This window comes from Berghia stephanieae, chromosome 13, assembly GCF_034508935.2.
Source record: "Berghia stephanieae isolate SIO BIC M18660-M18661 chromosome 13, UCSD_Bste_1.3, whole genome shotgun sequence".
Lineage (NCBI taxonomy): Eukaryota > Metazoa > Mollusca > Gastropoda > Nudibranchia > Aeolidiidae > Berghia > Berghia stephanieae.
The window spans coordinates 8,819,843-8,847,231 of NC_088372.1; the positions used below are offsets into that span (position 1 = coordinate 8,819,843).

The window sequence follows — 27,389 nt, forward strand, 5'->3', positions numbered from 1 at the left end:
CCGTTTTCGTTTTCAATACGATTTTTAATTTTTATTGGGAAGACAAGATTCTGGTCCTCCCGACTCATAACAATGGAACTGTTTCTTGCACTATTGTTATGTTGAGGAGGGCGATTTTTGTTGTTCCTTTCGTTTTATATCACCATCAACATGGAAATGTCTAGGGGCTGGCAAATGGTGATTGCGTCCTTAAAAAGAGAACAAAAGGTCATCAATTTCAAGAGTTGGCTTCTTTGTTGACTGAAGTTGAAGGTGAGAATTGAAATTTTGTTATCTAAGACTAGGGAGAAATAAGTAATTCTAAATGTAACTCACACACTTGGAACCCGTGTCATACGAAAGAGCTGGCAACCCAGATTACAAAACAGTTTGAATTTTGTTTCTATCTTGATTAGAACAATGTAGTTACGGCAGTTCAAAGTGAAATTTCAGACCGATTTTTACCCTAAAAAATTACCATTACATTGCATTATGGCATTATTGCAAAGTTGTGACCGAAATCGTGTGATGTTAATAAAAAAAATGGTTAAAACATTCAATATGGAATTCTTATCATATATTGTATACCAAAATGTTCGTCTTATTGAGGACAATGCATTTACATTAATAAAGAGGAAGAATCATAGGCACTTTGACTTTGATAAAATTTTCAAACTCAAAATATCTTGATTTGACTCAGTCAGGGGGATGGGACTTGAAAAAACATAAAATTTGATACCTTATTTGTTTCTCTACGACCTACGGTTCCAGAGTTATTTATATTTTTCTATTGAAATTTTTTGTCAATTTTACAGAGAGAATCTGTGATCTCACTGCTGCCTCAAAACCAGCATCTCGCGGCGATCGTGAAATTTTGAGTTTTACAGTCAACATGGCCCACTTATTGTTTTCAGTAATTTTGTTTCAATTAAAAATAATTGGCAAGTGTTAGGTATCATTTTAAACGTCAGAAAATAAGCTTTATTTTCATATAAATCATTTTTATGGATGGAAAGTATGGAAAAAATTAAGGATAAATGAAAAGGGGGAAAAATATGAGGTTTTTGTCCTAAAAAGTGGGGTTGATGGCGGAAAAAATAAAATAATGAGCGAGTGTATCAATTTTGATGAAATTTGGCAGAGATATTCTTCAATTAATTGTCTATCGATGTATGAAGTATAATTAAAATGTATCCATAATTTAAAAAGTTCTTATAATTCAAAAATTTATAAATTTTTATTACATAAGCTTTCTGAGAAATACAATCAGGAATTAAGAATTAAATACACCGTTAGAAAGCTTGTTTTGTGCCCTTTATAATGATACTAAAGTTAGTCACATAGGTTCACAAATAACGCCATGGTGACCAAAACAGTAAAGGGTCAAGAATAAAGTTCCAAAAAACGGGTTTCACCTTACAGTGAGCCTAACGGCGGCCACTGGACTGGAGTTATCAAAGTGCCTACAGTAAACATTTCAAATTAACACATTATTACATAATATATGGCGCAAATGTTACATAATTAAAACACATGTCTGGGGATAATGAAAATTTGTTATCCCCAGACACATAATTGAAAAGCTCCTCTCTTTTAAACAATTATCCACATTCCAGAATATGGAATGTTTCCAAATGTGGCTATTTTTACAGTTCCGTGAAGATGGTTCTTGGGGTTATTTTTACGGCCTTGCGGTAATAGATTTATAAATAGTAACAGATGGGCTGAATCGCAGACCTGTGTTATCTATGGGATGAATAGATGCCTTTAGCTCTAAAACTCACTTCCTTCGTTCAGATGTGGCAAGTTAGCAGCCTCTTTCTCTCTCTCTCTCTCTCTCTCTCTCTCTCTCTCTCTCTCTCTCTCTCTCTCTCTCTCTCTCTCTCTCCCTCCCTCTTTCTTTCATTCTTTCTCTTTCTCTCTTTCTTTTTACATTCTCTTTTTTTTCTCTATCTCTTTCCCTCTTTCTTTCTTTCTCCCCCCCTCTCTCTCTCTCTTTCTTTCTTTCTCTCTCTCTGTCTCACTCTTTCTTTCATTTTTTTCTCTCTATACCTTCTTTCTTTCTTTTTTTGTTTCTCTCTCTCTCTCTCTCTCTCTCTCTCTCTCTCTCTCTCTGTCACACACACACACACACTCTTTCTTTCGTTCTTTCTCTATCTCTTTCTTTTTTTACCTCTCTTTTTCTCTCTCCTTCTCTCTTTCTTTCATTCCTTCCCAATCTCTTTATTTATATATCTCCCCCCCCCTCTCTCTCTCTTTCTCTTTCTCTTTCTTTGCCCCCCCCTCTCTTTCGTTCTTTCTTTCTCTATCTCTCTTTCTTTCTTTCTTTGTTTCTCTCTCTCTCTCTCTCTCTCTCTCTCTCTCTCTCTCTCTCTCTCTTTCTCTCTCTCACTCTTTCTTTCATTCTTCTCTATCCCTCTTGTTCTTTCTCTATCTCTCTCTTTCTTTCTCCCTCTTTCTTTCTTTCATTCTTTCCCAATCTCTTTCTCTTCTTTCTTTATCTCCACCTCACTTTCTTTCTTTCTCTCTCTCCCCCTTTCTTTCTACATTCTTTATTTGATTCTCTCTCTCACTCTTTCTTTCATTCTTTCCCTATCTCTCTTTCTCCCCCCCGCCCCTCCCCCCCCCTCTCTCTCTCTCTTTTTCTCAATCTATCTCTTTCTCTGGTGGTACCTCAAAGCCTAGGCAGAGGGGTCTGACCACAAGGTGAGCACCGCTTTGGCGGAGAACAATAAAACAACCTCTTAACTGGGAAGAGAGAATCAATACAGCGACCACCCTTGTCTGGTCGGAACAATCGCTGGGTCAATCAGTAAAGGAGTAGGAGCAACGTGATGGTGGGGCCAAAGCAAAATGCCCTCTCCACCTCGGCACCCCAATGAGGATCAGTCTTGGGCACCTCTATTCTTTTGGATCATGACCGCCCATGGTAGAGAATTATCATCATTATTTACTTTCTTTTTAAAAATTTATTATTCAAGAGAACAATATTGGGTGTTTCGCAATGTGCATCTTTACCATGGACATCCACATTGGGGGGTGGGGTAGTGATTTGTCCACAATATGGTTGGGGGGGGGGGTACTAAAATGTTCAAAATGTGTCCAGTTGGTTTGTGAACGGCCTCTTTTCTGAAAGGGGATTTGAACCCACTCTCACATGAGAAGACTGCACCCTGAATCTTACGTCTTTTAAAATTGTATAAACCATTAGTCCTTCCTGACTGGTTAATACTGGTAAAGTATAAACTAAAGCCAAACCTGTAAAGTATTATATCTTGAGGGATGTCGACTTCAAGCATGAACTAAATATACTTTCAGTGTTTGATATAAACTACATGATCTGTCTGCTTGACAGAAAAAAATTCAAGACATACAACCTTACCTGCCCACTGACGATAGAAAACGGGCTGTTCTGTACTGTAAACATAACTTTTGCAAAAACACAAATATATTTGTCATAAAAATGACATTACCGTAAAAATTGCTAAGAGAATTGTCTTTACATTAATTGTTTGTTAATTTTAGCTTTAGATCTAAATATGTTAAATGAAATTAATTTTGCTTTCATTCACTGCCTCTAGATGTGTACATCTAAATATCAGGAGAAATAATATGTGAAGTTTTGTGAATACTGCAGAAAAACAAGTTTACTTGCATCTATAACTATGCTTATAACTGTGAACAGAATTGCATCAACGCCGTGAAAATAGCCATGAGAACAGTTTTTACGGGACTGTAAAAATAGCCCCGAGAACCATCTTTACGGGACTGTAAAAATAGCCACTGCGTAGAAATAAGGAAAGTTAATAACATCTATAAAAACATAATTAACCATCCACCATTTTAAAAAAAAATTCCGTCTTCTTTTTGCAGAACGTTGCAAGGGAAAAATGTCCCATCCATCCTCCCCCCCACCTCTTTTTTTTTTTTTTTGTATGAGTCTATTCTTTTCTCCTTTTTGTTTGACCTTTAGTTCCGTTTCTGAGCATGAATTTCTTAAAATTGTTTTTATTTTTTTTTAAATTATTTTTTTTTTCTCCTCTATCTGACCAATTGGTCGCTCTCTGAATATTTCTGTTTGTTTGCTTTTTAATTATTTATTATTTTTAGACACTTTTTGAGATCGGAGTGGGGACGAATATGACAATTTGCTAGAAACTAGAAAGGAACCAAGAGAGAGAGAGTTAAAAAAAAAAAAAGTGGGGGGAGGATGGATGGGACATTTTTCCCTTGCATTTTTCTGTAAAAAGAAGACGGAATTAAAAAAAATAATTTTAAAATGGTGGAACCAGGGTTCGAACCCGCAACGTCGGTTCTGGTAATACTTCCAGGGCAGACGACTAAACCATTCGGCCATGACACCCACTTCGAAGTAGGCGCATATTGTGTATATGTAGTAACAGCTGATTTAATGTTGGTTAATTTTATGTTTTTCTAGATATTTTATTAACTTTCCTTATTTCTATGTGCATTCGGAAACATTCCATATTCTGGAATGTAGATAATTATTTAAAAGAGCGGAGTTTCAAATATGTGTCTGGGGATAACGAATTTTCATTATCCCCAGACAGGTGTCTGGGGATGATGACAGCCTCATTAAAAACTCGACTGGACGTGAAAACAATTTGCTATATCACTTCTGGATTTATCCCCAATATCTCACTGAAACAATTGCAAATAATTCCCCTCTTTGATTTAATACATAGAGAATAAAAAAGGGTTTGAGAGTATTTAAATGAAAAGATATAAAAACATGTTGCGTAATGACATAATGAGTTTATTTCTACCTCTGGCGATTTAATTGCATATCAATAACATGGTAGATTGAAAAAGTACAAATAAATTGAAACGGATTCCATATTTTAACTAGAAGGAAAGTTCTGGCTTATAATACTTTAAAAAATTATGCTGAACCACTTTGGGTTTATTGCTATTACATCATTTGAACTAACTGACAATTAATATCATGTTATTCACCCCACTCCCCCCTCCCCCCTTCTCTCTCAATGTGTGGGGGTGTCAAAATTTATAACTAATGGAACCTTACTATAATAATTATTAAGGCTAAGGCCTTTAGAATATGGATACAAATGATAACAAACATATCTAAACATATGGGAAAGAAACTTGATGGCAAAATAAAATAAAATTAAAGCAGTTGGTATTTTTAAAATATCGAGATTATTAATATCGGATTTCACAGAGAGAAGAAATATACGAACTTTCAAAACAAAAACTATAAAATGCCCATAAATAAAGTTGGGCCGTATGTATTCGAAAGAAAAATATAATAAATAATAGCACTGAAAATATTATGGACTAAATTTAAAATAGTACATAACTGAATTTAAAATATCGATATCGTCGGGCAGCCATGATGAGAAGATAATGTAAACATGGCATTTCGGCGTAGAGTTAAAAAGTGTCTGCTCATAGATATAGAGCCCTGCAATTTGGCATGAATAAAGTTTAGATATTAGAATTGTCTAAGAAGAATACTTTCAATACTTTCTTGTTTTTTACAATTGTCATTTTTGCTTTTTGAATTAGGTAAAAGAAGGGGCTTCAATGTGTTTGATGTTGATCCAGATGACCCGTTTGATGTTGACGAGAAAAGATTAAATAAGAATAAATGTAAGTGTGTTTTTTTAGATATATAAAAATATAAGAGATAAATGGTAACATTCATTTATATAGCACAGGTATCCCGAATCAACTCAGGCTCTTTACCTTTCACAATATTTTCTTCTGGCGTGTAGTGTCCATAGAACATATAGGATTACACATGCAACCTGTTAGGCGCATTACAATTTTTGGTAACACTACGACGTCTAGGGAGACATCCTAGTTTAACGTCCATGCCTGATAGGATAGTGGTATGTGAAAAATATTATTTTGGGGCTTCCCACAACCCTCGGTTTATGACGGGTCCCATCTTGATCTAGACGTCTAGAACAGTCGACCACATCGACCACATAAACGGAGTGTCCATTGTGTTTGAAAAGCTTAAGAAATGCATTTAAGTTCTATCTAAAACTTAACCAGTACCAACCATGGGAAGTAATCCATTAATTATAATTTGTAGTATGCAATGGTAGGTAAGAATCAAAAGAACACATTTTTTGTTGCAAGAATTGGAATTTTAAAAACAAAAAACAAAATATGTGTACAGCCATTTTCTTTTACAAGTTCCAAACATTGTGCTTTGATTTATCGACAGTAATATTCATCAAGTAGACCTGTAAATTCTCAGTCAATTAACTGAAATCAGTCAATTCGTCAAATTCAAATATTTTTAAAAAGGGAAGAAAGAAATGAATAAAGAAAGAATTCATGAATCGTAGTCGATTGACTGTAAAGTTAACTAGGAATGTTCCACAGCCCCACGCATAGCTCATGGGCCGTTTATATTAATCATTGATATATATTGCCAAGACTAAGCGACGCTTTTTAGAATTGCCGTGTCTGAACACACCCCAGTGTATTTTCACACAGCCTTCGTGAAATTATTTTTTCACTTTCGAAACCTGTCGTAGCCAATTTTAACTGAGCCGCCGAGCGATAAATTTCACTGTTTCGTCTAAGCCAAAATTGACCACATTTACTTGAAGGACAGGTAAAGTATGAGAAAGAAAAATTCGAAAGAAAGTTCGTTATGTAGACACCTTCAAATCGAAAGTTAAATGATTGCACTAGCACATCTCGATTACCTCATGTTGTAAACAAACTGGTTGACCGTTTCTAAGTTTCTTCACTGATGGGTACCTAATTTAAGGAACAATGGTAAGTAGCCTAATTAATTCCCTCCAATTTAGTTTTCTGCCATTGCTTTGCTCAAGTGAGCTTGCTGTTTACCTTTCATTTTGATTCTTTGGATTTTACCGCTACGACGAATTACGAAGAGTCTCAGTTTCAGTCAATTTTTATAGAGCTCATTTACAGGTCTAAATCAAGTTAGTTGGTTTATTGAAAGATCAAGAAGATTCTGAATGTAGGTCAACAATTTTTGTTTTAAAAAAAAAGAATCATGTTCTCAGACGAGGCATTGTTTTTCGCCAATAGAAACTCGAGAATGAGGAATGTACTGCCATTTTCATGGAAAAGACTGCATTTCATAATGCCTGGCCGTGGGAAATGCGGTCTTTTTCATGAAAATGGCCGTGTAGGAGTGTTAATTCTTACGTCAAAAATGTTTTCTTTTTGTTTTTATCGATACAATTAGAAATTAAGGATCACTTCACAATGTTCATACAACTTTGAGATAAAATTTAAAAAAAAATGATTTTCTGGTTTTTAGCTATTTCAATCAGTCAGGGAAATAGTTATTTAGTAATGAATGTGATTAATGATCATTTCCAACTTGGTTGGTAATAAGACTTTTGTAATTTTTAAGTCTACAGCACTTCAGTTTTTGTTTTTGTTTTATCTTCTACTGCCTCATTATCTTCAATAAAATATGTACTAAGTGAATTGAGAACCAAGTTTAATTTGGGAAAATACTCTACTTTTTGACACAGGGAAACTTATGTTGCAACTTTCCTCTTTTTGCTTTGCCTTTTGTGGTAAATATTTTATTAAATTATAAAAAATAACTTGTATTTCCTCTTTTACCTTTGATTTTTCCCTTCAGCTTGAAGGAAACAAGAGCAGACAATGAAAATGGAAGATGGAGAAGAAGAAGCTATCTCATTTTCGGACGATGTAAGTTATAATTCATCTTTCAAGTTTTTTATCATTGTATTATTTAATTTTTCTCCATTTCAATTTAATGATTAGGCTGAAATACCCAAATGTTGAAAGCAGGTGATGAACCCATTGTGTCCTCAATTAAAAGGTCCTCCTATTTTAACCCCCCTTTCTCCGATAACATGGGATTTTCAAGTCGGGAACAAATATTGACGAGAACAATATTTGAAATAAAGATGGCATGATTGGATTGATACAGTGCTTTACAATACCCGGGACAGGTTGCTTACCCGTAACATGCAAATGACTGCATTTCTTGGGAAATAAGGACAACATTATGTTCAGGAGAACCTTCTAGTTTTACATCCATCCCCAATAGTTCGGTGAAAGAAACATTGTTTTCTTTTCGGTTTGTGGTGGAACCTGAATCGACACCCCCCGGTTTATGGTGGGTTCAATCTTGAGCTAGTTGTCTAGACCACTCGGCCACACCGAGTGAACCACCAGACCCAGGACCTTCCGCGTTATAGTCCAATTGCTTGATCAATTGCACCGAGTATTCAAACAACCACACAGTTGGAATTATCTTCAGATTTGAGGCTGTGGCTTTCAGCGTATTGGATTGAACCATCGGCTTTGTGGTAACATTTGACCCATAGTCCTCTTGATCAGAATCGGACTACTGCACACACTATGATTTTAGTTTTTATGGCAGCAAGTTATTCCATTCACATATTAAATACTATTATGGGCAGGGTATTTCCTTTTATATTTTAGATTGTATATTATCTAGTTTTATGATAGGATGAATATTGACTAGGTTTGTTTTATGCGCCTGTTTGCCGGTTGGCGCTGGCTTCCGGCGACAACAGACGTGTTGTGAATGTTTACCTATTTTCTACACATATTTTTATTCATTTATCATTCAATCGCCGGAATTTACGCCTAATTTTTATTCAAAATGGATGTGAAGTATATATTGTTCCTGATTTTTATATTTATTAGTATATTTATAAACATAAATGGTGTTTTAGCCTGTGATTTTGCTGCCAAAATAAGCCTATCGATAACTTATACTCCAGAGACTCTCCGATCCCTCCAACCCGTGTCACCCCCACCACCCACTATTGACACATCGTTTATTAAAGTAAGAAAGAGGGGGAGAAAAGGAGGAATAAAAACAAAATTTCGTCCATTTTTACCCTGTGTAGTGACAGGTAATGTAAGATCACTGAAAAATAAAATTGATGAACTGTTTTCACTGTGTCGTTTTAATAGTGACTATCGTCAAGCCTCCATAATAGCGTTAACAGAGACTTGGCTATCTCCTCACATACCATCATCATGTTTTAATATTGAACAATATTCACTATTTCGAGGAGATCGGACTAATGTAAATAAACGAACTGGGGGTGGGGTGTGCACATATATTAACAACAAATGGTGCCACCCCAATAACTGTCAGATAAAGAAAATGTATTGTGACGATTATATTGAATTTATTACTGTTTCGTCACGACCATATTATCTACCCCGGGAATATACTCATGTCATCATCATCAACGTCTACATTCCACCATCATCAGACAACACCACAGCGAAAAATATTTTGAGGAAAGAAATACAGGACATTCAAATTAAGTCACCCGATGCCGTATTGATGGTCACTGGCGATTTTAACCAATGTAACGATTTTACTCTCCCTGGACTTCATCAATACGTGGACTGCGAGACAAGGGACAAAAAAACATTAGATTTATTCCTGTGTAATATTAAAAATAGTTATAAATGTTTACCCCGTGCCCCATTAGGTTTATCTGACCACTGCATGCTCTTGCTACTCCCCACCTACCGCCCTGTTTTTAAACGTGTAAAACCAGTAAAGAAAAGTGTACAGATCTGGAATGGAAGTGTGTGTGAAGATTTGCGTGGTTGTTTTGAATGCACTGACTGGAATGTTTTTATCGAATCATGTGATAGTGTGGATGAGCTGAATGACTGTGTGAGTGAGTATTTAAAATTCTGTGAACAGCTAGTGTCTTGTAAAAAAGAAATAAAATATTATCCTAACAACAAGCCTTGGATAACAAAAGATCTAAAACTTTTATTGAACCAAAAGAAAACTCTCTATACTAGTTGAAACAAAAAAGATCTGAAAACAAAACAAAAAGAGATAAAGAGGGTAATATCTAGTTGTAGAGATAAGTACAAAAATAAAATTGAAAAATGCTTTTCTTCTGGGGATATACGGGACACGTGGCGGGGGCTTAAAACTGCTGTGAACTATAATCCAAAGCCCACGATTATATCAGAAGATATCGAAATTGAGACTTTAAATAAATTTTATTCACGTTTCGACACAGCAAACAAATTTGATATTGAAAATGAAAAACATAAATTAGACAGGGCTTTGGAAGATGAAATGACTATTGAGGTCAGTGAAGAGGAAACGAGATTCGTATTTTCGAAACTAAAGGAGAGGAAGGCTGCTGGGCCGGATGGATTGGAAGGAAAACTATTAAAAGAATGTGCCCACCAGCTTTCCCCATTTATACACATATTTTTAACTGGTCCCTCCAATGCGTTTCGATCCCTGAAATTTGGAAAACTTCAAAAATTATTCCTGTTCCAAAAAAAGAAAAACTTGAAACTATGAACGATCTCAGACCTGTTGCACTGACTTCAATAGTCATGAAATCTTTAGAAAAACTTGTTCTTGTTAAAATTAGGAATCAGTTTATGCCATTGAGTGATAGTCATCTATTTGCTTACAAACCAGGACGTGGCGTAGAGGATGCCATTTTGCTGTTTACAAACAACATCTACAGGCATCTAGATCACGCTAGGAGCTATTGCAGATTGCTTTTTGCAGATTTTTCTTCAGCGTTCAATACAATGCAACCTCAGTTGGTTGTTCAAAAATTGACTAGTCTGAATTTAAACAAGTATATATAATTGCTTGGGTGCTCGAATTTCTTACGGAGAGAGCACAATATGTTCAATTAGGACAAAACAAATCTTCCTGTATAACTACAAATACTGGTGCTCCTCAAGGTTGTGTATTGTCCCCTGTATTATTCACAATATACACGAATGACTGTAGAAGTCAAAACCTGAGTGTACCTTTAATAAAGTTTGCAGATGACACCGCTCTTCAAGGCCTCATAACAAATGGCAACGAAGTGGCTTATAGGCAAGAAATTGATAGATTTGTGTCTTGGTGTGATGCCACCACCTAGAGCTTAACATAAGCAAGACAAAGGAGCTAGTGATTGACTTTAGGAGAGTGAAGGAACCGATAGAACCGTTAAAATTAAAGGACCAATTCGTCCAGCGAGTTCCTCACTACAAATGCCTTGGTGTAACGATTGATGACAGGCTCAAGTGGGATGAACACTTGAAAATAATTAGGCATAAGATGTGCAGACGTACATATTTTTTATCAAAACTCTCTCAGTTTAGAATAGATAAAACCCTCTGCACATTATTTTATAGAGCAGTAATCGAAAGTGTTTTGTCATTTTGTATAACAGCTTGGGGAGGCAATTGCTTATCAGTGGAAAGGAACAAAATAAATTCAAATATTAAAAAATCCATTAACCGCTATATAAATGATGTTGACGATGTAGATCTTTTATACGAGAAATTTTGTATAAATAAAATAACTAAAATATTAAATGACCAGTATCATCCACTAAGACCATCAATTATTATGTCAGAAAGAAGTGGTCGCCCTTTCTCTATTTCAACGAAAACAGAGAGAGACACCGAAAATCTTTTCTGCCGTCCAGTATTAGGCTTTATAACAACAAGCAATGATCATTTTATATAATTATTTTCATTTTTACTTTTTTAAAATATAAATATTAATTTATTAATTTATTTGTTTTGCAATCTTTTCAATTTTCAATTTATAGTGACAGTTTTAACTATTTTACAGTGTTGAAATTATTCATATTATAAAGCGCAGCTCTGGTTATAGAGCTGCTCCTTTTTTATATATATACATCCTATTTCCATTGTATTTTTATCTTATGTGTAAATTATAACACGTCTGTACAAAAAATTTCCTTTTTGGGATGCAATAAAGTATTATTATTATTATTATTATTATTATTTTCTATCAGGATGATGACTACATTCCAAACTCAGCTTCTGATGATAGTGGCAGTGATGATGAAAGTGTCCAGTCTTTTTGTGGTGAGTAATATCTTTTGCACAAGTCTTTGAATTTCTATTTGCATCAGACCTAAAAAGTATGCGACAGGACTGCCTAAAGTAAAAAAGTAAGTCCTTAAGGGGTGACCTGAAGTAAAACATCCATAATGCTAATATTGCTATTCCCTTGTTATTTTCAGGTGGTAGGAGGTCTAATATGATGATTAACACCAAAAAAAAGCCCAAAAAATTTTTTTTTTTTTTTTTGGACATAGTGAGACAAAATAGGCTAAAAATAGACCAAAAACCCCAAAATTTCTTACAGTAATGCAGCAAAAACCAACGAATAGATCTCTTCCAAATTTACACACAATGTTTCTTACAACAAGAGATACATCATGATAGATAGGTTTAGCAATAGTCCTGAAAATAAATTTTTAAGAATTTTTTTTCGATTTCGACTGAAAATTTTGCGCGAAATTACAGGAAAAATTCGATTTAAAAATTCATAAACTGCTCAATTTTAGTTTACCCCAAAACCCATCCATCATGATGCAAAACACATCATAAGAAAGATTCTGACCAAATTTGATGACATTCTGATGGAAAAAAAAAAACAGATATGAATGTTAGAAAATCAGAAAATGATGCAAAATGGAATTTTTAGAAAACGCAAAACTTGTCTTTAATTTGATAATAAAGCTAATTTGGCAGACAAACAAAGGCCAACATCCATCAAATTTTCAAAGTATAAACAATATGGAACAAGAAAACAGTAAAATTGAGTAAATTTATCAAATTCTGAAAAAAATTATGATCAATTCACTTACCCAATGCCCCTAAGAAAAAATTTGGGAAAAAATTGAATGATATCCGTTTTTTACAAAAAAATAATTTAGCGGCAAATATGCTTTATAGTTATAATATTCATCAATTAACACAATTTTCTTATCTAACAAGAGATACATCCAGAAGAGAGGTTTAGCATAGTCTGAAATAAATTTTTAAGATTTTTTTTTTCGATTTCGGACTGGAAAATTTTTTCGCGAAATGTACAGAAAAAATTCGATTTAAAAATTCATAAACGGCCACAATTTAGTTTACCCCAAACCCATCCTCATGATGCAAACACATCATAAGAAATTTTTTCTGCCTCCAGTTTTTGGCTTTTTTAACAAAAAGCTTGATCAGTTTATATAATTATTTCTCATTTTTACTTTTTTTAAAAAAAAAAAATTTTAATTTTTTAAATTTTATTTGTTTTGGGAAAATCTTTTAAATTTTTCAATTTATAGTGACATTTTAACTTTTTTAAAAATTTGGAAAAAATTTTTAAATTTTAAAAAAGCCAGCTCTGGTTTTTTGAGCTGCCCCCTTTTTTATTATATAACCCTTTTTTCCCATTGTATTTTTTTTGTGAAAAATTATAACACTTTGGGTAAAAAAAAATTTCCCTTTTTTGGGGATGCAAAAAGTTTTATTATTATTTTTAATTTTTAAATTATTTTCTATCAGGATTTTGGATACATTCCAAACTCAGCTTCTGATGATAGGGGCATGATAAAGAAAGTGTCCGTTTTTTTTGTGGTGAGAAATTATTTTTTGAAAAATTTTTAAATTTTCTATTTGCATCAGCCCAAAAAAAGTATGCGACAGGATCCCAAAAGTAAAAAATAAGCCCTTTAAAGGGGTGACCTGAAGTAAAAATCCATAAGCAAATATTGCTTTTCCCCTTGTTATTTTTAGGTGGTAGGAGGCCAAATATGAAATTTTAACCCCAAAAAAAACCCCAAAAAATTTTTTTTTTTTTTTTTTTGGGACTAGTGAAACAAAATGGGCCTTAAAAATAGCCCCAAAACCCAAAAATTTTTTCTTCCGTAATGCAGAAAAAACCCAAACGAATAGATCTTTTCCCAAATTTACACACAATTTTTCTTCACAAAAATACTTCATGATAGATATTTAAAGCAATAGCCCCTAAAAATTTAAATTTTTTAAATTTTTTTTTCTTTTTTTCGACTGAAAATTTGCGCAAAATTACGGGAAAAATTCGTTTAAAAAATTCCCATAAACTGTAAAAATTTTTAGTTTACCCCAAAACCCCCCCATCAGTTTGCAAAACACATCTTAAAAAAAGATTTGCCCAAAATTTTTGGGGACATTCTGATGGAAAAAAAAAACAGATTGAATGTTAGAAAATAAAAAAATGATCAAAGGGAAAATTTTTGGGAAAAAAAAAATTGTCAAAAATTTTGAAAATTTAAAGCAAATTTTTTGAAAGAAAAACAAAGGAACCCCCACCCAAATTTTCAAAGTAAAAAAAAATATGGAACACGGAAAACAGTTTAAAATTGAGTACATTTATTCAAATTCTGAATAATTTAATGATCAATTCACTAACCAATTACCCCTAAGAAAAATTGGGGGAAAAAAGTGATTGATTCGTTTTTTACAAAAAATAATTTAGCGGCAAATGTGCTTTATTTGTTATAATATTCATTATTAAATTCATAAACACATAATGTGATGTATGTTTGATGTTCAAACACCAAAAAATGGCTCAGAATTTTTTTATTTTTTTTTTATTATTAAGGGGGCATTGTAGGCTAAAATTAGACATAAAACCCTAAAATTTTCGAACATAGTTGACATCAAAACATTTGCTAGAATTTTATTTCAAATTTAAAAACACAATGTTTCCTTACATAAATAGCTATATGTGATGGAAGGAATTTATCAATAGTCTGAAAAAAAAATTTTTTTTAGAATTTTTATTGATTTCGACTGAAAATTTGGGCGCGTTATCGACAGGAAATAATGATTTAACAATTTATAAAATTGCTAATTTTTATTTACCCCAAACAGTCCATCAGATGGTAAAAAACAAGTCTATATAGAATGATTCTGAATTAAATGTGCTGATGATCTAAAGGAAAATGACAAAGATAGGATTGCTAGAAACTACTTAAATGGGAAATTTGAGAAAAGCTCAATCTTATTTTAATTTTAATTTGACATTAAGACTGTTTTGAGACAAGTAAAATAATTGATCCATCAAACTTCCAAACATTATGTCCATTATAGGACAGAAAACAAGGAAAATTTTATAATTTAATAAGAGTCTAAAAAAATTAATAAAAATCGGTTTGCTAAACAGTAACCCTAGAAAAAAAAAAAACTGTTTAATTGATTTTTTCCGTATTCAGAGAAGAGAGAAATCATTTTGAGGTCAAATATGATTATAATCGTATGAACTTCATTATAGTAATCATAAACTATAAAGAGATTTCTAGATATGTATAAAAATAATTCACGAAGTATGATTTAGTTAAAATAAGATATGGTCACGCTACCTCATTTTTCAATGCTGCTGAAGAGAGAATACTTATAACATTAGATATCTTCTAGTCAATTTTAACCTGCTCAAAATCAATTCTATTTTAGTCAATAAAATAGTTATAAATGTTTACCCCGTGCCCCATTAGGTTTATCTGACCACTGCATGCTCTTGCTACTCCCCACCTACCGCCCTGTTTTTAAACGTGTAAAACCAGTAAAGAAAAGTGTACAGATCTGGAATGGAAGTGTGTGTGAAGATTTGCGTGGTTGTTTTGAATGCACTGACTGGAATGTTTTTATCGAATCATGTGATAGTGTGGATGAGCTGAATGACTGTGTGAGTGAGTATTTAAAATTCTGTGAACAGCTAGTGTCTTGTAAAAAAGAAATAAAATATTATCCTAACAACAAGCCTTGGATAACAAAAGATCTAAAACTTTTATTGAACCAAAAGAAAACTCTCTATACTAGTTGAAACAAAAAAGATCTGAAAACAAAACAAAAAGAGATAAAGAGGGTAATATCTAGTTGTAGAGATAAGTACAAAAATAAAATTGAAAAATGCTTTTCTTCTGGGGATATACGGGACACGTGGCGGGGGCTTAAAACTGCTGTGAACTATAATCCAAAGCCCACGATTATATCAGAAGATATCGAAATTGAGACTTTAAATAAATTTTATTCACGTTTCGACACAGCAAACAAATTTGATATTGAAAATGAAAAACATAAATTAGACAGGGCTTTGGAAGATGAAATGACTATTGAGGTCAGTGAAGAGGAAACGAGATTCGTATTTTCGAAACTAAAGGAGAGGAAGGCTGCTGGGCCGGATGGATTGGAAGGAAAACTATTAAAAGAATGTGCCCACCAGCTTTCCCCCATTTATACACATATTTTTAACTGGTCCCTCCAATGCGTTTCGATCCCTGAAATTTGGAAAACTTCAAAAATTATTCCTGTTCCAAAAAAAGAAAAACTTGAAACTATGAACGATCTCAGACCTGTTGCACTGACTTCAATAGTCATGAAATCTTTAGAAAAACTTGTTCTTGTTAAAATTAGGAATCAGTTTATGCCATTGAGTGATAGTCATCTATTTGCTTACAAACCAGGACGTGGCGTAGAGGATGCCATTTTGCTGTTTACAAACAACATCTACAGGCATCTAGATCACGCTAGGAGCTATTGCAGATTGCTTTTTGCAGATTTTTCTTCAGCGTTCAATACAATGCAACCTCAGTTGGTTGTTCAAAAATTGACTAGTCTGAATTTAAACAAGTATATAATTGCTTGGGTGCTCGAATTTCTTACGGAGAGAGCACAATATGTTCAATTAGGAACAAAACAAATCTTCCTGTATAACTACAAATACTGGTGCTCCTCAAGGTTGTGTATTGTCCCCTGTATTATTCACAATATACACGAATGACTGTAGAAGTCAAAACCTGAGTGTACCTTTAATAAAGTTTGCAGATGACACCGCTCTTCAAGGCCTCATAACAAATGGCAACGAAGTGGCTTATAGGCAAGAAATTGATAGATTTGTGTCTTGGTGTGATGCCCACCACCTAGAGCTTAACATAAGCAAGACAAAGGAGCTAGTGATTGACTTTAGGAGAGTGAAGGAACCGATAGAACCGTTAAAATTAAAGGACCAATTCGTCCAGCGAGTTCCTCACTACAAATGCCTTGGTGTAACGATTGATGACAGGCTCAAGTGGGATGAACACTTGAAAATAATTAGGCATAAGATGTGCAGACGTACATATTTTTTATCAAAACTCTCTCAGTTTAGAATAGATAAAACCCTCTGCACATTATTTTATAGAGCAGTAATCGAAAGTGTTTTGTCATTTTGTATAACAGCTTGGGGAGGCAATTGCTTATCAGTGGAAAGGAACAAAATAAATTCAAATATTAAAAAATCCATTAACCGCTATATAAATGATGTTGACGATGTAGATCTTTTATACGAGAAATTTTGTATAAATAAAATAACTAAAATATTAAATGACCAGTATCATCCACTAAGACCATCAATTATTATGTCAGAAAGAAGTGGTCGCCCTTTCTCTATTTCAACGAAAACAGAGAGAGACACCGAAAATCTTTTCTGCCGTCCAGTATTAGGCTTTATAACAACAAGCAATGATCATTTTATATAATTATTTCTCATTTTTACTTTTTTAAAATATAAATATTAATTTATTAATTTATTTGTTTTGCAATCTTTTCAATTTTCAATTTATAGTGACAGTTTTAACTATTTTACAGTGTTGAAATTATTCATATTATAAAGCGCAGCTCTGGTTATAGAGCTGCTCCTTTTTTATATATATACATCCTATTTCCATTGTATTTTTATCTTATGTGTAAATTATAACACGTCTGTACAAAAAATTTCCTTTTTGGGATGCAATAAAGTATTATTATTATTATTATTATTATTATTTTCTATCAGGATGATGACTACATTCCAAACTCAGCTTCTGATGATAGTGGCAGTGATGATGAAAGTGTCCAGTCTTTTTGTGGTGAGTAATATCTTTTGCACAAGTCTTTGAATTTCTATTTGCATCAGACCTAAAAAGTATGCGACAGGACTGCCTAAAGTAAAAAAGTAAGTCCTTAAGGGGTGACCTGAAGTAAAACATCCATAATGCTAATATTGCTATTCCCTTGTTATTTTCAGGTGGTAGGAGGTCTAATATGATGATTAACACCAAAAAAAAGCCCAAAAAATTTTTTTTTTTTTTTTTGGACATAGTGAGACAAAATAGGCTAAAAATAGACCAAAAACCCCAAAATTTCTTACAGTAATGCAGCAAAAACCAACGAATAGATCTCTTCCAAATTTACACACAATGTTTCTTACAACAAGAGATACATCATGATAGATAGGTTTAGCAATAGTCCTGAAAATAAATTTTTAAGAATTTTTTTTCGATTTCGACTGAAAATTTTGCGCGAAATTACAGGAAAAATTCGATTTAAAAATTCATAAACTGCTCAATTTTAGTTTACCCCAAAACCCATCCATCATGATGCAAAACACATCATAAGAAAGATTCTGACCAAATTTGATGACATTCTGATGGAAAAAAAAAAACAGATATGAATGTTAGAAAATCAGAAAATGATGCAAAATGGAATTTTTAGAAAACGCAAAACTTGTCTTTAATTTGATAATAAAGCTAATTTTGCAGACAAACAAAGGCCAACATCCATCAAATTTTCAAAGTATAAACAATATGGAACAAGAAAACAGTAAAATTGAGTAAATTTATCAAATTCTGAAAAAATTATTATCAATTCACTTACCCAATGCCCCTAAGAAAAAATTTGGTGAAAAATTGAATGATATCCGTTTTTTACAAAAAAATAATTTAGCGGCAAATAAGCTTTATAGTTATAATATTCATCAATTAAATCTCATAAACTAATAATGTGATGTATGATTTGATGTTAAACACCAAAACATAGCTCAGAATTTTTTAATTTTTTTTATTATTAAGGGGCATTGTAGGCTAAGATTTGACATAAAACCCTAAAATTTCTAACATAGATGCATCAAAAATTAGCTTATAAATTTCTTTCAAATTTAAACACAATGTTTCTTACATAAATAGCTATATCGTGATGGAAGAATTTATCAATAGTCTGAAAAATTTATTTTTTAGAATTTTTATTTGATTTCGACTGAAAATTTGGCGCGTATCGACAGGAAATAATGAATTAAAAAATTTATAAAATTGCTAAATTTTAATTTACCCCCAAACACGTCCATCATGATGTTAAACACGTAATAGAAAAGATTCTGAATAAATGCGAAGATGATCTAAAGGAAAATGACAAAGATAGGATTGCTAGAAAATCACATAAATTGGAAATTTGAGAAAGCGCAATCTTTTTTTATAATTTGACATTAAGACTGATTTTGCAGACAAGTAAAAGAATTGATCCATCAAACTTCCAAAATATGACCATTATAGGACAAGAAAACAAGAAAATTTTATAATTTAATATGTCTAAAAAATTTTATAATCGGTTTGCTAACACATACCCCTAGAAAAAAAAATACTGTATAATTGATTTTTTTTCCGTATTCAGAGATAAAATAATTTTGAGGTCAAATATGATTTATATCGTATGAATTCATTATTGTAATCATAAAACCTATAAAGAGATTTGTAGATATATATAAAAAATTCTCGAAGTATGATTTCGTAAAATATGATATGGCACGCTACCCTCATTTTTCAATGCTGCTTGAGAGAGAAGTCTTATAACATTAGATATCTAGTCAATTTTAACTGCAAAATCAATTCTATTTTAGACAATAAAACAGTTAAATGATGCAAATAGATATAGCTCAGAAAAAAAAGCAATTTGCTTTCCCAAACCCCTTGGGAAAAAAATTCTTTCGCCTCAATGCAGGAAAAATCAACACTGCCTGTTTAGTACGGTAGTTCCACAAAGAAGGTTGCTCTTGCTCTGGTTATAAAAATAAACATAAAAAAGAGACATTTCATTAGCAATTTTTCGAAATCATTGACATAAAATGCATCTGTCAAAGAAAGACCAATCAAAAAAATGGTCATCATTCACACCAACACAGTTGAAATTTCATTGGTTTTACATCCACAGAAGAGAACTCTTGGCGACAAACAATTTTCTGTTATTAAGTTAATAAATCAGTAGTAATTCAATTCAAACGATGCTTTGGTATTTTCATTTAGAAAAATGAGTATTTACTTAATTGATCATTCATAAAAAATGTAAAGGCGCTATGGAGATTTGGAAACATTACTAAACAGTGTCAAAAAGTTCATGCAGACACTCTGCTCTGCTGGCCCAGATGCTGGTTTGCTGGTTGATCTGTTTGCCACAGGAGGGCCTCAACACACCTTGCCAGAATAGCCCTTGAGCCAGCATCTTTATTGATTGTCAGGACACCAGTACAGTCAACTTAATTCTTTCATGTTAGCTGTCAATGAAAACAAAAAAAAATAAATTAAATTCATGCAATGAAAATGGCAAATGCCAATGCCATTGCTAAAGTTTATAACAACAACAACAATAATAATAATAATAATAATAATAATAATAATAATAATAATAATAATAATAATAATAATAATAATAATAATAATAATAATAATAATAATAATAATGATAATGATAAAATAAATAAATAATTTGGAAACAAAAAAAACCTAACATTGTCATTATCATTATCCTAGGCATTTCAAACACTACTACTAATACTGCTACCACTACAGATCTTATCATTATCTATCATAGATATTTACTCTCTCTCTATCTCTGTATCTCCTTGAACATAACATACCAAACCCAATTTTCCGATATAAATTCCCCCCCCCCTCTCACCCCTTTCCCCAAAGAAAAAAAAAATTGAAAAGTGTGGACGATGCATGCAGTATCAGACAAAATAAAGATAATTACAATAACTGAATTAAAAGTATTTTTTAAAAAAAGGATCCTGATCCTGAGACTGAGACTGTCTTTTCTTCTTATGAGTCGCACAAACTTCACAAAACCTCTTGATCTTGACAAAATTGGCAACATATTGACTTGAAACATCTAATCAGGTCTAGGTTTGATCTCCTGACATGGAGGGCTGATTTTGATCGGGGGGGGGGGGGGGGGGGGGGTCGTATTTTATTATTGTTTGGAGCTGTTATTTTTCATAAAATAAAGTTGCGATAACAACAAACACACAATCAAAAGGCATGTTTAGTCATAAAAATGTAGAAAATGACATGTAGTCAATAACGAGTTGTGTTGTATTCCATAGAAATGATTTAATTGTTTGACCAAATAAAGGTAACAAAATAAGGCAAATAAAATTCCAATCGCCAATCCATCCACCAATCTTGTCAACAGATCAAAACATATCATCATCATCTTCAACTGCCAGCTTCACTCTAGTTCCGGGGCAAAATACCAAGTTCAAGATTATTTTTAACACTCCCCACCCCTGGCCAAACAGCAGTAAAGATGGAAATAATTTTTCTGTAAGTATTCGAAGTTCAAGTATTTATCTTTCTGGTGTCCTTTACATTCAAAGACTTCCATAAGTGAAACAGCAGGGATGGGGAGTCTCAATTTTTTTCTCCAACTCCTGGGACGATATTGTTACCACCACCAGACATGCAAAGCATTATTCAAAATGAGGGAAGTGGTCGACGTAGTCTAAGCATTGCACCATGGCCATGGATTTGGATGTGATTAGCAAGCTTTGTTCGAGTCCCGACACTGGCTATGATCTTGGGAAATTTGATTTACTCCTTGCCCACGTCCTATCAGAGCCGGACATTAAACTAGGAGGTCCCTCCCTTTCTTTGGTGACCCAGTGGGTTCATTGCCTGCTTGTCTAAAACCTTGATGCAAAGATATTAACACAAGCAGTCACTGCACTGTGGTATAAATAGGAATTGGATGGAGAGAAAAACAGTAATATTACACAAATCCATTAAAACGTACATATTTTTGTCAAAAGTGAGAAATTGTTCAGTTGGAACTAAATCATGTATTAATTAGTGATAAAATTACATTTTATTCAAAGTCGGTCCCTATCCCTGGATACATGTCTCTCTTAAAATTGAGGATTAAGTTTTTCTCAATATAATATATATGATGCAACATTTAAAGTAAGATTAATTCTTACGTCAAAATCTTGTTGTATTAAATTTCCTGGCAAAGAAAATGACATCATTGTAATTTACTGTTTGCTGTATTTTTATATCAGTTTAACGCACTTTATTTCAGCTTTAGTAATGACCCATAACATCTGCACTTTTTCTTTGAAATTTGTGACATGCATTTCTGGTTTATTTTAAAGTAATTAAATTTCAATTGATAACTAGATTTAACTAGATTTTTTTAAAATGCCTAACATGATTTATGTCAGTTGTACCATTGTTCAGAGTATTAACTAACTGCTTATCTCCTGTCTTGCTTTTCTTGTTTTTTTTTTACATATACAGGGCCCAGGAATAACAAGACCTTGTGTCTATTGTGGCATGTACGAGTCTCAACTATTGCAACATTTGAAAAGAAATCATGCCAGTGAAGAGGCTATCAAAGCTGCGATTGGACTGCCACAAACAGGATCAACGGAAGGCATTTGGCAGGATTAGAAATTTAGGAATGTTTGAGAGAAATGTTCAGAAAGGAGGGTGAGACACTCATAAGAGAGAGAAGACAGGGTAAAGAAGATAACATAACTGTTTGTAATGGATGTAAGGGATTTTTAAACTCAAAAAAAAATCTGGAGACACAAAAAAAAATTGCGTAGACTTAAAAGGATTCTCTGCTGGGTCATTTAAATGTTCTAATTATATCATTAGTGCTCAGGATTTAGAGGTCACAGAAGATTGTAAAAATGATATACTTGACTGTTTCAGACAGGATGAAGTTGGGGGAATCTGTAGGACAGACAAAATGGTCATAATGATTGGGCAAAGGCTGTTGGTAAAGTCAGCAAAGAAGGAGAAGCATGTAATCCTGACTGATATGCGTCTGCTGGCCAATATCATAGTTGCAATGAGGCGCGTTAAGCAATATGATACTCTTGATTGCAAAGGCGTTTTATACAGAGAGAATTTTGAATTTCTACGTGAAGCAGTCCAGTTTCTGTCAACAACGGTAGGGGGCTCACTTAAAGCAGGGATGAGACTTAAAATAGGTTATTTACTGAAGAAGCTAATAAAAGTAAGCAAAGAACATAACATACAAACCAATGAAATGGTACTGGCTGAAGAAACTGATCGCTTTGCATCTCTGTTGGATTTGAATTGGGACTTTATCTTTTACACTGCCCAACTTCACTGTGAACAGCGAAGTTCATTGAGAAAACCCCAGGAAATGCCTGTAGAAGGTGATCTTCCCAAATTGAGAGACTTCATTGTTCAAGAAATGGCTACACTTGTTGAAGATAACTACAAGAAGTGGGACGTACACGATTTCATTTTAATGAGATATTTGATTGTTAGCAGACTAACAATGTTCAATGCGAGGCGTGGTGGTGAGCCTGCAAGGTTAACCATCAAGGAATGGAAGGATGCCAAAAACGATGTGTGGATAGACCCTCAATTTGTGGAGCAAATTGATGACCCTTTGGTAGAATCACTGTTGGGTCAATACAAATTGGCTTATCAGGCTGGAAAGGGGTCGAAAAAATTGGTTCCGAGTCTCATTCCTCATGATACTGCTGTTCCTTTACAAAAATTGGTTGAAGAGATGGAAGAATTAGGCATTCCAGAGTCTAATCCATTTTTATTTCCCAATACTGGTGGTTCCAACAACCATGTCATCGGATGGCATAGTATTAACAAGATTGTCAGTATGATCAGTGACAAATTAGAGAAGCCATCTCTTCTTATCGCTGATAAGTTTTGACACAGATTGTCAACTCTCTTTGCTCTTATGGAGCTGCCTGCTGAAGATAGGAGTAAATTTTACAGACATATGGGACACTCCGAGGAAATCAGTAAAAATGTTTACCAGAGTCCTCTTGCCTTAGGAGAGATTATTAAAGTGGGAGGATTTCTTAAGAGTGTAGATAAATCAACCCTAAGCCAAAATCTTCCATTCGGAATGACTGAGCAATTGAGTACCGATATGGATATGACAGATGGAATAAATATCAGACATCCTATTGAAACGGCAAATGAGGAAACACCGGGAGTTGAACAAGAACAAGTGTCTTCATCTTCATCAACAGCATGTAACAATCGAATGAATATCAGACAAGAAACTAAAACTGTGGTTGATGAAACATTGGGATTTGAGCAACAAGAAGAAGTGTCTGCTTCTTCATCAACAAAGTGTTCAGGGCCTGATTCTACAAAAGACTCCTTAACTAAACGAGCTGAAAAGCAAAGGAGATATAAAAAATGGAGTGTTGAGGATATCAAATTAGTTAGACATTACTTTTCTGAATTTATCATGAACAGGGGTCAGGTTGGTGTGAAGGATTCATTGCCAGGAAAAAAGATGGTTCAAGAATTTCTTAAACAACATAATTTTTTCAGACACTAGTCTCACACTCCGGATATGTTGATATCTCTTGTAAAAACCAAAGTTTTCAACGAAAGGAAAAAGGAAAGATCATCTAAATCTTTTGAAATGCTCTAGAAATAATAAATTGAAGTATAAGAAGTTGGTTTTGTGTGTATGACATAGTTCAGTTAATGACAAAATGGATGTCTGTTTTGATGATTATAGAAACAAAAGAAAACCAAACTAGATGATTGATAGAATGAATCAACTTGCTGATTAATATCATAACAATTGCCAGTTTACTTACATGATCTGGCCAGACATTTAATCAAGTTAAACCTACCAGTTCTTAAGAAAATAAAAGAAGAAAGTTTAAGGTGTGTTAGATTATAGTGTTAAAAGAAGAATGGATTTTTGTAGAATCAATATACAATTAAGAATGAATCGATAGATTAGACAAAAACATTTCATATACTTCAATATTGTTGTACAGCTGTATTTCGTCTATTGGTTTTTATCATTTAACATACTTTGTTCTTTGAAACAAATAAACTTCACTTTGTTTTGTGAAACAAATAAACTTCGAGTTTGAAAATTCTGAGAACGAATTATTTATTTGATTTAATGTATATATATATATAGAATGTCTACATATAAGTAGTAAATCAAGGGAAAACAGTGCTCAACTTTTATACAAAAGGAGCTAGATTACATAATAAAGTAAAGGGAGAATCAATTAAAGAGGCATATTCATATAATGTAGCAATGACTATCCCACACAAATCTTTGGGCCTCTTTTTCGCTCACGAAGTTCCCAAAGTCGTGACAAAATATGGGACGAAGCCGCTTCGTACATGCTATTTTTAAAATTTAATTACGACGTTGTTTATAATTGAATATGAGTGAAAGTTGGCACACAGTTAGAAAAGAGGTCATTTTAGATTATGTCAACATAGCTGCCAACTGTTCCGTTAAAAACTGATTTGTTCCGTATTTGACTTCCTGAGTCCGTAAGTCCTTATTGTCAGCTTAAAATCCGTATTTTGTAATTTTTGACTAATTTGTGGTAAAAAAGCAATGTGAGCCTAATGAATTATAATTATTGATACATTATTATGACTATTACTACTACTATTATTGTTATTATTATCATTATTATTGGTGTCCAGTGAGAGCATAATCTCCATTTGTGTAGCTCTTTAATTTGAATTATGCCTCTATCATAAATGATTTTCAACAATTAAAAAAGTTCCATTCGTTTATATGACGCCTGTATTTTACTCAAACCTTTCATAATGTATTGGAGATTTGCATAGAATATGGATGTTAGCCTCGATATACTTTGAATATTCTAAGACAGTATTGATACTTTCACTATTTGTTACAAATATTATTTTAATTAAGAATAAAATTAAATCCACCTCTTTGAATGGAAGGTATTCAATCAGAAAATCAATTGCTTATATTGATTAAGCATGACAATGATTATTTCCCTTTATTAATTTTTGAAATATATAAATTTAATCCCTTTAAAAAACATCTTCATCTGATTTTAATTATTTTTTTTTTAAAGCAAGCTTTTGTAACGGTTTAGGTTCAAGAAAAATAAGTATACTCCATTTTTAGGTGTGTTTATCTTGTCAAAGTAAAGAAGTAGGAATTCTCTAATATTTAGAGGTGCATTTTACTATAACTACTATTATAGTATACTACTTAAAGACCATTATGTTGCATGAAAGAAAACATATATGCAATCGTCTACTTTTTATCTGAACTCACCTAATTTTACCCCAAAACGCCCTCTCAAGTGATGTACCAGGTTGGCAGTTATGCATTTCTAACCATCTTAAGTTATTTCATTTATTTTACAATTGTGCTTCTTGTGTATTGGTCCTTATCAAAGTTGAGGCAGTTGAATTCTTTCTTTATATTGTCTGTTCTGAAATTTTGATCTCATTGTGGAAAGTGTCATTTTAACGATTCAAATGTGCTGGTACTAAACCCGATAATTTAGTAACATTTGGACTGGCCTCTGTTATCTCAAACTTGTTAGTGTTAGCAATAGTAATTAAAAAGGCTGACTTTTATATGTTGTGATTCGATGGGGGGGGGGTCTTCGGGGCGGCACACGTCGTCCCCTCATCCCGGGCCAAATGAGCGTTCCTTATTTTATTTTTGAAAAGTTGGCAGCTATGTGTCAAGCGACAAAACTCATACGATTACTAGAAGACCGTTAAAAATAGATTTTTACTCTTTGGAGTCCAATATTTCTAAAACTACAAAGAGGAGAGATTTTGTCTCTCAAGGTTATATATACACATTTCTTCTATTTATATTTCAAATTTCATTGGATTATGATAAGTACTTTTCCCATATTCTCACAAAACATCAACCCAATTTTCATTTCAATGAGTGAAAATATGGAGACGGCCATTTTGCTCCACCATCGCGTGACACGAAAATGACGTGAGCGAGGCAAGGCTGCCAGATGGCCAGACTTTAACCGGACCAAATTCGACTTCAAAAGTGGCTAAATAGAAAATCATTTGGCTTTCAATATTAAGACTGACCCACTTAAAATGAACTAAATTTTAACAAACAGAAAATTGATTAGACTAGGATAAATGTCACTGAGACAAAAATAGATGAATAAAATGTAAAAAAAGAAACAATATTATATATTTGGCCACACACGTGGCCATCTGGCAACCTTGTTCGCGACGACGGATGACACAAATCTTCGCGCGCTTTTAAAAAATTAAGGTATTGTTTCATTGTTATGTCATAGGGATAGTAGATTAACACATTCTCTCTCTCTCTCTCTCTCTCTCTCTCTCTCTCTCTCTCTCTCTCTCTCTCTCTCTCAAATAAATACTAGAACTAACATAAGCCATGGTCTCACGGGACTGATTGATAATAATTCAGCAGGCATTTTTTGTGTCATTTGTATGGGTTGTAGACACAAGATTACACTTCGGAAAAGTTCCAAATGATCAATATTATGTATATTTTAAAACAAATTTATAGTTGACCCTAGCCATACAGCTCTAAAACTATACAAGTTAGAACTCTTCTGATGTCTTCATCATATTTTTTGATAATTTTGCCATAAAATTGCCAAGTTTTAATATCTAATTCCACGTATAAAGCGAGATACAGGTAGGCACAAACCAGAATAAAACTCAGAAAAAGCGTCC

General features: G+C 33.2%; 1 protein-coding gene across 3 annotated transcripts; it reads left to right on the forward strand.

Moving 5' to 3' along the window:
- Positions 1-24,790, forward strand: LOC144959134 (uncharacterized). 3 transcript variants are annotated; one of them, XM_078891617.1, is made up of 6 exons: positions 1-252; positions 5,530-5,613; positions 7,610-7,680; positions 11,793-11,865; positions 21,073-21,203; positions 22,176-24,790. In XM_078891617.1, the coding sequence occupies exon 6, from the start codon at positions 22,633-22,635 to the stop codon at positions 23,587-23,589; it is 957 nt and encodes a 318-aa protein (XP_078747743.1). In that variant the 5' UTR covers positions 1-252; positions 5,530-5,613; positions 7,610-7,680; positions 11,793-11,865; positions 21,073-21,203; positions 22,176-22,632; the 3' UTR covers positions 23,590-24,790. The 3 variants fall into 3 exon arrangements, with proteins under 3 accessions (XP_078747743.1, XP_078747740.1, XP_078747741.1); XM_078891614.1 differs by lacking the exons at positions 1-252; positions 5,530-5,613 and adding an exon at positions 6,833-6,970; XM_078891615.1 differs by lacking the exons at positions 1-252; positions 5,530-5,613; positions 7,610-7,680; positions 11,793-11,865 and adding an exon at positions 17,615-17,699.
- The last annotated feature ends 2,599 nt before the right edge of the window (positions 24,791-27,389 follow it).